The 13,140-nt window shown below is 38.9% G+C and overlaps 1 protein-coding gene across 2 annotated transcripts in view; it reads left to right on the top strand.

The window, feature by feature from the left end:
* Positions 1 to 550: 550 nt before the first annotated feature.
* Positions 551 to 13,140, top strand: part of FGF2 (fibroblast growth factor 2) — a 470,449-nt gene continuing 457,859 nt past the window's right edge. The window contains exon 1 of one of the 2 annotated variants that reach the window (XM_044061696.1): positions 551 to 1,319. In XM_044061696.1, coding sequence (XP_043917631.1) covers positions 1,145 to 1,319 — 175 coding nt within the window. In that variant the 5' untranslated portion in view covers positions 551 to 1,144. The remainder of the gene's footprint in view (positions 1,320 to 13,140) is intronic. The other variant, XM_044061695.1, reaches the window with a different exon arrangement.

Here is a 13,140-nt window from a genome sequence, read left to right as displayed (position 1 = left end):
GCTGATCATCAGCTGCTCTAGGTCTACTCCCACTGCGGTCGAAGACAGTGTGAAACAAAGTGGGCACTTACGGGCGAGGTGTGTGGGACAGTAGGAAAGCGTGTCGTGATGGTGAATGAGTGTTAGCAGTAGAGGGTATCAGTGCGGTGAGGCAGGACTCAGAGTATAGGGTATAGGAGCCCCAAGATAAAACGTATTGAACTTTGTTATCACCGTTTCTTTCTATCTATGCGGATATTTGTTTCCCAAATCAGGATTCGATTCGCCGGTTTAACTGCCTGGTCGGATGATGCAGCAGGAGCTCAAGTGACCGGTTGTTATAAAATGCTAAATATTAAATAATGCATGGCTGCTGGTGCTGATCAGACTGGAGTGGGCTGATGTGGTACACGCTCCCAACTCCTTTTCCTAGCACCCCCCAGCCAGGTACTGTAAGTAGCTGTCTCCCCCCTGTTCTGTTTCTGAACCTCTTCAGTTCTACCATTGCGTTATGCCCAAATGCTTAATAGCAGGCATAGGGGGGGCGGTGCCATGAGTCGGTGAGGGGAAGGGGGGCTGGTGTAAAATTACATTCAGCTATCCTTGTCACCACGGACAGATTTTCCTAACAACACTCCTGGACCAAAACGTACGCTTTACAGGAAACCAAGGAATTCAAGTAATCCATGCTCCTTCGAGGCCAGAAAGAGTACAACACACTCCCCCTCGGTTCGGGCAGCTAGCCTGACGTGCTGCTGTCACTCCTTGAAATAAATTTCCAGTCCTCCTAGGCCAGCATTCACACGGCAGGCATAGCTTGAAAGGGGGACGGAGAAGGGAGAACGGGGCATTCACTGCGCAGCAATCTGCTTGGGGGAAAGAAAATCCCGTAAATTGTGAACAAGTTCAACCTACATACTGCCTCTATATATTGTGACCATGACGGGACATCTGGCTGGGGGCTTCACATGGCATTTGTTTCCATTTCTTTAGCTGTCCTTTTGGAAGTAAATTAAAAAAAGTTGCGTTATGGGTCGAAAATAGTGCACTTCCCAGTATTGATTAGAAACTTTCGACCCTACATAGTTTGTAAAGAAGCACAACTTTCTTTTAAACTAGGAGATAGAACTCATCAACTGACGCATCGACCAGTAAAGTAAATAAAATGGCTACGGGTGGCATTACGACGTTACCCCCTGTTTCTGAAGATGGGAGTAACCCCTTCCCTCCTGGAAACTTCAAGGATCCAAAAAAACTGTACTGTAAAAACGGAGGTTATTTTTTAAGGATAAACTCTGACGGCAGCGTGGATGGAGTAAGGGACAAAAACGACCCACACAGTAAGTGAATTGGTTGCCCAACTCTACTAAAATGAGTTGCTGTTTATAGAATAATGTTGTTGCCGGTGTAGCGTTTACCTTTGATACTGCACAATTGTCATAGCGGTCATATAGAGATGTAGATAGCTATTAAAATGTTAAGAGTTGTACCTGATTGTTTACATTTAAAAGTCTGTCCCTACTGTGTTTCCACAAACCATACTTTTCATCATTGTGTCTATGGAATTAAGAGAATGACAGTAATAAGGCAAAGTGCCGGTCAACGCACTAGCTACTAGTATTTTTCACTGGCACGTTGATAAAATACTGGTATTGGTGTAGATGTACAGTTCATAATATAGTTTCAGTATGGCACCATAAAAAATCTACTGCCAATCATTAGCGGACCGGAGTTCCGCTGTGGCGACCCCTCAACCGGGAAAAGCCGAAAAGACAAACAACATTTGATGTTATTTTATTTTAATTTCTATAGTACAATGCGTAGCATTTTATGAGGGATAGAAGAACATGTAGTGGTGAAGTGTAGGCCGTATCTAAAATTCAGGTACAGTTGGCAGCATACCTTTCAACTTTTTAGCGCAAGAAATCTGGGCAAAGCCTAAATAACGGGGGTCAAAAGCTCAAAACCAGGGACAAATTTTAAATGTTGCACTTGTGAAAGTTGCTAGACTAACAGGTTTTGTGTTAGCATGTATTTTCTGAAGAATATGATGTCTGAAACTAAAATGTGTGTCATTATTTAGTGTCTTCAGTCCTCAGTTTTTACGAGGAACTGACCAAAATTATGAGGCAAATATCTAGACAGTTGAGAGGTGTGGTTGACAGACGTATTGGAATTGGCATCAGTTTTATGCATGGACCATTCAAATTATGGATAAGGTAGAACCAAGACTAATCTAATTGTTGTGTTCTGTCAACCATTTAGGGTTGTGATGCTCAGACAATGTGAATAATTGACTGGTGGCACTTATTCAACGCCCCCCCAATAAAAACAAAATTGTATGTATGTTCTGTGGTTAAACTTTGTTTTTTGTTTTGAAGTGTACAGAAAACATCAGAAATGTTGCATGTGAATTAAATAAAATATTTCCCTACTTATTTATTTTCACTAGCTGATTTTTGCCACCTTGGTATATCCATGCAGAATCAAATGTAGGAAGTCAGGGGCAGCTGATAGTCAAAGTAATGCATGCCAGGAGTGTTCCTCCATATTCTTAAGGCTGTGCATGCAGTAAGTAGCATATAAGAAATTGTATTTCTCATACAGACTTGGTGTATTTTTTTTTTTTATACACCTATTAGTGTAGGTTCCTTAATGTCCCACATCCTTCCAAAACTAGATCTCATGGCATCCATTAGGTTCATAGGTTCATAGGTTGGTACTAGGCTATCGGCCCTAGGGCCTATGCAAGCCTAGCCATAACAATTCCCTGGATATTTCTTCCCACAATATTTACTTCTCTGGACCCTTGTCTAGCAGGGCGACTGACATGATCCCTGGGGTGAATTTCCTATCTCCCATCCAATCATCAAGGTTCCTTTTGAAGACAGCCAATGAGGCACTCTGCTTGACATGTATGGGCAGTCTATTCCAGAGTATGGGGAGTCTCTGGGTCAGGAACTTATCCCTCCAGCATGTTTTGTTCATTGTGATGACAAGGTTTAGATCCCTGGAGCGTGTGGCTCTGAGGGATTGGGATTTCTTTAAGTGGAGCATGTCCAACAGCTCAGGGTTTGACATGGCCTTGTATGTTAAGCAAAGATCACCTCTGAGTAGACGATATGCCACAGAGTATAGCTGGAGTTTTTTTAGATGGTCAGCATATGGCATCTGCTTTAGGCCTGTGATTCTTTTAGTGAGGTATTTCTGTGGCCTTTCCAGCTGTTGCAGATGTCTTGTGAGGTACATACCAAACGGGGCATTATACTCTATAAGGGGTCTAATGAGGGATGAGTACAGTGGGACAATGACTTCCTTTTTTCTGGATGAAAAGCCCTAAGTGATGAAGTGTGCCACATAGAAGGATTTCCTGACTGTTGTGGCAATGTGGTTATCGAAAGTGAGACCACTGTCCACCTGTGTCCCTAAGTCTCACATCACACTTTCGAAGTTTAGTGTCCTGCCACCTATGTGGTAATTCATGGGTACACTTTTTTTCCAAAGGGGATAACTATACATTTCTTGGCATTAAGCTTGAGCCCATGGCACTGGCACCAGGCATCTGTTTCTGTAAGTCCCTTTTGTAGAATATCCACATCATTTGGGGATTCAATAATGGCTCCCAGTTTGCAGTCATCTGCAAACATTGTTAGCCACAGTCCCTTAGTGTTGGCCTGTACTTCAGAGAAGTAGATGCCAAACAAGTGTGGTCCCACGACAGAACCCTGAGGTACTCCACTTGTCACTTGTCTAGAGCTGGATTTGGAGTCGGCTACTTTTACAGTCTGGGTTCTGTCAGTAAGCCAGTTGGCAACCCATTGAGTGATGTAGGGATTTATGCCCAGCTTAGTAAGTTTATCTATGATTCCAGAGTGGGGGATAGTGTCGAAGGCCTTGATAAGGTCCAGATAGGCTGTGTGGACTGCCTTACCCTCGTCCACAGCTCTGGAGACTGATTCAAAGAAGTCAGTCAGATTCAGGAGACAAGATCGGCCCTTCACAAACCCAAACTGGGTGGGGTCCAGTGTTTGAAGGTTGCCAATGTCTTTGTTTATAAGTTCCATGATAATGCATTCCATGCCCTTGCAGATCAGGCTTGTCAGACTGATGGGATGGTAGTTCCCGGGATCCAAGGTGGATCCTCCCTTGTAGAGCGGGATAACTGTAGCTGTGCGCCACTCAGTGGGCACGAAGCCTGAGGTGAGGCTATAATTAAACATGCCACTTAGGTGAGGTGCCAGTTCATTTTGTAGTTCATGTAGTACACAGCCTGGGATGTCATCTGGTCCCATGGATGCTGTATTCTTAACTTTGGAGAGTGCGGTTTCTACCTGTGTGGCCATGATTACCGGAATTTGGCAATCTTTTGGTATTGAGATGGGCCCTTTAGGGGGTGATAGGGGGGTGAAGTTGGCACTAAATCGATCTGCCAGGATATTGGCAATATCCTTGGCATCAGTATATTTAATGCCATTCTGTTGTAGCTCAGAGCAGATCTGAGCATTGCCAATTAGATTCTTGACATAACTATAGAATGCCTTGTGGTTGTCTTTGGAATCTTTGGCAATTTTATTTTCGTAATTAGCGTTGGAGGATTTTATGAGGGATCTCAGCTTCTTACTGAGGCTGGTGAGGGAGTTTTTTGCATCCTGGGATTTTCCTCTTTTCTGCAACAGTTTCTTCCTTCTGTTGTATAGTTTGTTTATAGTAGGGGACCACCAGATTGGCTTCCTTTTTTTGGAGAAGAGCATCTTGGTTCTATTTGGGATGGCACGATTCATGTACAAGTGGATGTGCTCATACAGTGCCTTAGTGTAGGATTTTGCAATCGAACTTCCAGATCCCATCTGTGTGGGTGTCATGAAGTTTGTCATTTCTGACTTCAGTAGCATGAAGTTGGCTTTGGAGAAGTTTTTTAAGGAGGTTTCCTTACTGGGGGGGGGGGGGGTGGGATGTGGATGTCAAGGGTGATTTGCTTATGGTCAGACCTGACAATTAGTTTGACAATTTTCCCAGTGTAAAGGAGGCTTAAATTCTATATGCCATGTCTTGGCAATCCTCAGGTGACTTAAACTGATTCCTGAATCCATAATAATAAAGGTAATACAGAAACATACTCTCTTTGATTCTGTGTAGTCTTAACCATCTACAGAAGGTAGGCACTTGAAGAATTTTAATGAAATACATAGCTGTGGAATTATTCAGTATTAGTAGCAGAAATGGCAATAAAGAAATGTTTCCTAGTGGTGAAGGAGGCAAATAAAATATATGCTGATATTTAAAGTGTGCATGAGGCTTCTGTCTAACCACCTCTTTATAAGATGTTCTGCAGCACTGAATCTGCTAATATTTACATGCACATACATACATACACACACAGACATACACACACACACACACACACACACACACACACACACACACACACACACCAGTAACATGCACACAAGAGACCTTTTGTTTCTGTATCTATTACTTCTACTAGTCCTTTTCTGGAAGCTACCACTCATTTAGTGACAAATGTCTTTTTCATTATCATAAGCCCTGGTATCTTGATAATGTTATTCCCTTCAGAACACCATTGTGTATCCAGTTTACTAGCCACTCTCTGTCATGTTATGTGTTAGTTTTTCTCTGCAATTAAGACTGAAGTTGGTGAGATCTCACAGTCCTCAAATGGGCTTTTGATGTAACCCTTAGACAGTTTTAGTTGCCATTCCATTGACTTAGATTCCTCCAACAGAATGAGATTTATTACTGCAGGATGGCCATCACCCTTAAGTGGCACAGTGATGAGATTATTTTTTTCAAAGAGAGGATAAAACCATGGTCCTCCTCATGCATATCGAATGTCATGCCCTCTTTCCACCTTCATTGCTGAACTCTTGGATTCCTTTGCAGTGGGCACATTGGTTTATAGTTACAGCAGACTTATTATGGACTTATTTTTGCTGTTTATGACAACTGCGGTGGTGGTGGTGCTGTGGTAGCATTGTCGCCTCACAGTAAGAAGTTGTCCTGTTCGATTCTCAGCTAGAGTGTCTTCTGTGTGGAGACATGTGTGAATGGGCGTACCTTCATTGAAGGTTGTGCGTCAGGGCCAGCAACTCGGCACGTAAAAATCTACTACCAATCATTAGCGGACTGGAGTTCCACTGTGGTGACCCCTAACCGGAAAAAGCCAAAAGACACAATAACAATGCATTCTGTCTACCTGTGCAATACTTTCTAATCCTCTAATCCATCACAGTTTGACATAATCTGAATAAAACAGACTTTCCTTTCTGGTTTACCTGCACTATCACAAAAACTGTTCCAACCTATCATGGTGGTTCTTTTCACAGTGGTATAGCCATTTATTAATTCAAAGAATGCCTTATTAGACATGTATTAACTGCATTTAAAGCATTAATTGTTCTGCTTTGCTTCTGCATACACTACTATATTTACAACAACAAATTATTTTGTAATGCAACTAATGGCATGTATCATAACACACACAGATATATATATATATATATATATATATATATATATATATATATATATATATGGTTCATCTGTACCAATGCCTGACAAATCACCTTTGTACTTACTATAAGTACAATACTTTATCAAACACACATTTCATTTTTATTAACAGGTTGACAGTACTTTGTAATGTATCTCATCTGTAATGCATAAATATTAATATGTTGATGTAATTGTCAGTAATATGTATGTTCTGACTGCCTGTTGGTTTGGGTTATGGTTTAACAGGTTTCTGGGACCAGCCCACCTACCCAGTTAAAGTTTAATGAGCAAATAAGTAAATATTTGATAGCAATACATTGAGTACAGTAAATGTATTCGTTGGATGGATGCTGTACAAGGCTGATAGTCACAATTTTAAATTACAGGGCAGATACTGGGCTTTTTCATAAACAAATAAGGGAGCAGTTTAGGCAGTAGATTATCAGTGCATAAAAGCAGCAGATAGCAAAACAAGTTAAATGAATACTGCTTTTGTGGTTTAAGTGAATGTTTTTCTAATTGCTGTCTGTTTTAGAGAGCAGTCCCATTCATTTATGTAGTAAATGCTTTAGTTCATGTTTTACTGGTTATTTTATTTTATCTGATTAACTGTATGCATTTTAAATATGTCACTTTGCTAGTTATATATCTTTGTATCCTGAAAATGTAGTTTATGGCAAGAGGCACATACAATAATTCACAATGTTTTACTTTTTAGAGCAACCTGGTTGTTTTATATTTTTTATTCATATTCTGATAGAGCTAGGTCCTGTACTATTATTCCTCCTTTGTTTGACAAATGACATATTACAAAAATCTGCAATGTGACAATCATAACTATGAAAAAATGAACATTAAACTGGGCATTCAGTGTAAATACATTTTCACAGTAAATATGAAATGTAAGCATATACAATATCACAGTACATGGAAAATTACTTCTGAGCACATGCTTGTGTTTGTGTGCACACACATACGAGTTTGAATCCTGCAACAGTTGACATTTTATCCATGATTAATTTTTCTGCTTTGAGCTCACAGAGTGCTAGGGATAGGGTCCAACTCCTCTGTGACCTTGAATTGGAGTAAATTGGTAACTAAAGAATGAATAATTAAATGAATGAATGAATGAATTAATTAATGAATTGCATATAGGTAATACAGCTAATCCATTTAGTCCATATGAAGTATATTGCTAAATAATATGGAAATGGGAATTACTGTATGTTTATGGGCGACAGCTGCTCAGGCACAAAGCCAAGACATCAACCAGCAATATATTAGAAGTTGCTTTTGTTCACCCATCATTCCACTGGCTTTCTGTTTCTCTAATTCTGCCTTGATTTCAGCTGTAAAATTACCTTTGCTGTACTTTTTTTGGCTACCTGTTACACACTTGTCTTATTCTCTTGTTTGCTACTTATCTTCTTATATGCCTTTCTCTTATCTTTGATAACCCTGTTACTTCTGTATTTTAACAGGTTATCCAACTTCTTTTTCCACACTTTTGACTTCCCTAGCTGGAAAATGTAATTCCTTTGTTCACTTCATCCTTAATGCATTGCATCTTCATAGCTCTTTCAGTGTCCTTAGCTTTTGCTGTATTTCCATATAACTTTTCACTGTGTACTGTAACAGACTAAGTTTATTTTTCTGTAATTTCAGACCTCTGCCATTGCATAGTTCTCAGCTAATGTCCACAGACAGTGAATCATGCCATAATATGATGCCTGTTGTTCATTGGCTTTTTTCTTTGTTTCTGCATCCATCCACTGAGATGAAGATTAGATCAAGGATGGCCCTCTCCTTTGTAGGGGTCCTTACTGTCTGCACTGTCTGCTTTCTACCATGGTTTCCACAAGATTCCTTTCATACCTTATCATGAATAGGGCATTCCCCCTTTACTGCTGAAAGATCAAGGTCTGTCATGATAAATTATTTCCTTTATCCTTGCATTAATCCTTCTCCTGTCCAGCATAGTGCTTTGTATACCACTGCCATCTACCAGGTATCATTTTTTCCCATCCAGCCTCAAGGCCAATATCCCAGTTTGCCTCTCCTTCTTTTCTTCAAACTAAGCCTCATTTTATCTTATTTTAAATGTGTGTAAAGTGGTAAATCAGCCCATGTCTCTCTTTGTGATGTATCTTGAATCCAGGTAACCCCCATATACCACCCTTTCAAGTATATTTGTGCCATTTTGCAACTGCAGTTGAACAACTGATTAATTTTTAGGGATACTCCTTTCATTGCTTAGCAGCACTTTCCATGTTTCACTTCCTCCATTCCATTAGTCTGTTTATTATTTCCTGTTCCCCTTGTTTGCCCTTCATACCCCATGTACTTCATGTGCACCCTTTCTTGTGAAGCAGCTGACTCCAGATCCTCTGTTTTAGGCTCATAGGTTCATAGATAGTTACTAGGCTTGCAGTGCAGAGGACCATTAAGGAGTGTAGCTCAAATTTCCAGTTGCTCCCAAGCACTGTCTTGTTAACTGACATGCTTAAAATCAAACAGTAGGCAAATGAGGGCAATGGGAATCAAGTTGTGTACCACAGGAATTACAGCTCACAGCCTTAATGTTCTGTACCAATTGCCAGACTTTTTAAAGAGATTTACTCTTCTTGCACAGGATTCAAAACCTCCTTCCCACCCATATTTACACACAAGTTCTCCCTCACATAAACTCACATTATTCCCTTTTTCATGCTTTATGCTGTTATAATTACATATTTTTGATCACTTCTGTAAAAGGGTTACTACTCTACTGCTTTTCACCTTGAAGCAAATGATATAAAACACCGTAGCTACAGGACTGTATTTGAATCCATTCAGTTTTGTGTTTTTTTGCCACCTGGGGAGATAGGGACACATGGCATTGCTCATTGTCTTTCTTGTGTTGCAAGAAAAGGGAGAGGAAAAGAACATACAGATGCTTAACAAAACTGATGCAATAAGGCATTAGCAGTAAAACCGTCAGCGTTTTATTTCATGTTTTTCTTTTAGCAGTAGGGTTGAGGTGAGGTCTCTTAACAGTTGTTGACATTTCAATGCAATGTTTTTATTTTGAGCCATAACGTGAAATGAACCACAAGGGACCTTTTTAGCTGCACCCTAGTCAAAGAAAATGTAGCAATCAAGTTAAGCTATTACATTTGTAATATTTACTTGCATCTCACACACACACACACACACACACACACACACACACACACACACACACACACAAGCAAACAAACAAGCAATATGTAAAATATGTTAACTATGCTAGGTTATAAAAAAAGATCATGCAAATAATAATAAGTACAAATTTGTGTCATTATTAGAAGTAATTTACAAAAGGTGTGCTAAAAAGAGTTTACGTGTCTGTTAACATCAGTAACATAGATAATTAACTTTGTATATAGTTTACTTATACATGTAGTTTTATTGTAATGAATATAAAAGCACACAACAGTGTTGCATGACATGAAACACAGTAGAAGTAATATGAGATAGAATAATGCAAGTTAAGAGAGTCTTTGGGAGATCAGCCAGGATGGCAAGAGGAAAGTGTTACATAAAGCCTGAACAGCTTGACTAGATGGCACCATTTTAAGGATGTTTTTAAAGCATTAGTAAAGGTGTAAAGGATTGATTTCTGATGTTAGTGGGAACAGAGTTTCACATTTTAGCTGAACAGAAAAGACTTTCCTTTCTGTAAGGAATTAGTATAGAGAAATGTAAAACATCTGTTTCTGTACGCATAGCTTTATTGTCATTCTTTGAAACCTGTGAGACACATATTTTATGAAATTTGAATTCAGTGCATTTCTTACTTAGGGCTTGTTGTTGAAGTCTGGCGTTTCTGTATTAAGGTGCTTTATATTCAGTCTACCTTTCAAGTCTGTTATGAGTGTTGCTGGAGCAAATGTCTAGGAACAATAATTTTTACCACAGATGAGCTCATTCTGCATGCAGCATCCTCTTTGCTGAAACACTGTCCTGCACTGTTACGTAGATTTCAGTTGTGTCCGGCGACGAACCTTTTTTTCGTTTAGTATATGATTTATTTAGACGCAAGCTGGGTGGGCTTGCCATCAGCGTGCACGTTAGAAAAGGAGAGCATAATGATTGTTAATGTGGTCCATACAGAACATATTCACTGTGGATGTAAAGACAGTATCTCATATAGCACATTTGTTTATGAAACATAGATATCTGGCTCAGGGTGTATTCATCTCAATTGCACCCATTATATGCATCTTTTTTGTGAAGTCCACCCCTCTTGTTTATTAAATTATCCAGTCCACGGAGGTATAGGTTCCTTGGAACAGTTATGTAGGAAATATGTGGAACAAAATTATTTTGTGATAAAACTCAATGGATGGCTGCCTGTATTGTGAGTATCAACTGCACTACTTTCCTGAAATATTTTATACTAAAATTTTCCAGTACAGTTTTATTTGTATTAGACTTCTGGTGCAGTGCTGTCTCAAAATACCTTCCCAGTTAAGACTTGCCAAAACATGTGAACATTTTATTGACAGGAAATAGTAACTGAAGGTTTGACATTTGTACTCATTTTTTGAATTTTTATACAGCCTGCTAAACATTTGTTCATTGCACCTGTTTTTTCCAGTTTTTAGTAGGTAAGTGATTTGCCATATCACATATCTATACATACATATATATATATATATATATATATATATATATATATATATATACTGCAACGTGAAGAGAGTAGTAAAAAAAAAAATCAAACAGGAAAAACTAATGATTAACTAGGTCTATATTAGTTTGCCGATATGCGATTTCAGTGAACACCTAAACATTGACCGCACTTCAGCGAAAATCGTGTCAGAGATTCACTGAATTTACCAAGGGCAAGTAAATACTTGCCCTGCAGCACAATGATTCGACATGTAAGTAAATAAACCCATTCAAGTGGGGGGCCTTGGTCTCCACACCTCCCGATGTGGGGTGTTGCTCCCCCCCACACACCCTTACTATGTATACCAACTCCGACATCGCACTACAGTGATGAAAAGGCATACCTCTCAACCTGGAAACATCAAAAATCGGGACAAGGCCCATGAAAAATAGGTACAAATCTGTACACTAATTAACATAAAATTTGCGTACATTATTATGTGGCCCCACCCACTCCAATGGGATTCTGGGATACAAGCATTTAGCACTTAGTCATCATCTTATATAATGTTCTCTAAGGCATCTATATGACATCACTTCCTGATAAGTCAAAAATGCAAACAAGGCAAAAGTAATTGAAAAATACAATCAAGGCAAAAGTAATTGAAAAATACATAGTTCAGTAAACAAAAAAGTTTGCCTGAGTTGCATGCATATCTCCAGATTATAATGAAAAAATCCAAAGAGACACAGTATACTGGTATATCAATGATAATAAACAAACTTAATAAAAAACATACAATAAAGGGTAAATGCCCAAAAATAAACCCGAAACAAAAGTCAGGTTATAAGAATTCTGGTGTTGAATACCAGCCACAGTATCCTAAAATGAGCTGAAATGCAAAAACCTAAGCAATGCAACCTGATAAGAAATAAGTACATATACGTAATGCAAGTGATGGTTAATTACAAATTATAATTTATCATTTAATCCAGGAGGGAAAAGCCCCCCAAGTTTAATGATCCACCTTTTTTCTTTGGTATTTAGGATATCATGCCAACCTGTTTTAAAAGATCGATTGCCTATGATATGATCAATGATGGTGAATGTAAATTTGGCAGTGGGATGTTTGATAACATGTCTATATAGTGCATTAGTTAATCTTCTGTTTCTAATGTCACCAAGGTGTTCAGAGATCCTGACACAAAACTGTCTAGACGTTTGGCCAATATAAAATGCATGACATGTACATGTGGCAAGATAAATAATCCAGTCTGAACTGCAGTTACCAAAAAACTGTATGTCGTATATTTGTCCAGTGTTCCTACTAGTGAAAGAAGTATTATATCTATATTAGTTTGCCGATATGCGATTTCAGTGAACACCTAAACATTGACCGCACTTCAGCGAAAATCGTGTCAGAGATTCACTGAATTTACCAAGGGCAAGTAAATACTTGCCCTGCAGCACAATGATTCGACATGTAAGTAAATAAACCCATTCAAGTGGGGGGCCTTGGTCTCCACACCTCACGATGTGGGGTGTTGCTCCCCCCACACACCCTAACTATGTATACCAACTCCGACATCGCACTACAGTGATGAAAAGGCATACCTCTCAACCTGGAAACATCAAAAATCGGGACAAGGCCCATGAAAAATAGGTACAAATCTGTACACTAATTAACATAAAATTTGCATACATTATTATGCGGCCCCACCCACTCCAATGGGATTCTGGGATACAAGCATTTACATGCAAAGTGAAGAACAGATAACCAAAATATGATCATGAAACACAAAATAAGAACAATAGTATTTTATTTATATTAATTTTTGAACTTGTACAAATTTGCAAAACTAAAATACAATATTATTTTAGAAAAATAACACTGAACAAGAACAATGACAATCACAATGACATTTGAACTTGTATAAAACTAAAACCTAAACTAAAGTTCTCTTTATATAAATAAAAATAAAATTTACTCTGTCTTGTACACTATATAGTAC

The sequence above is a fragment of the Protopterus annectens genome, chromosome 2.part0, assembly GCF_019279795.1.
Source record: "Protopterus annectens isolate FY-2018-M chromosome 2.part0, PAN1.0, whole genome shotgun sequence".
Taxonomy (NCBI): Eukaryota; Metazoa; Chordata; order Ceratodontiformes; family Protopteridae; genus Protopterus; species Protopterus annectens.
The sequence above is the reverse complement of the archived record's forward strand: the minus strand, read 5'-3'. Positions and strand labels throughout refer to the sequence as shown.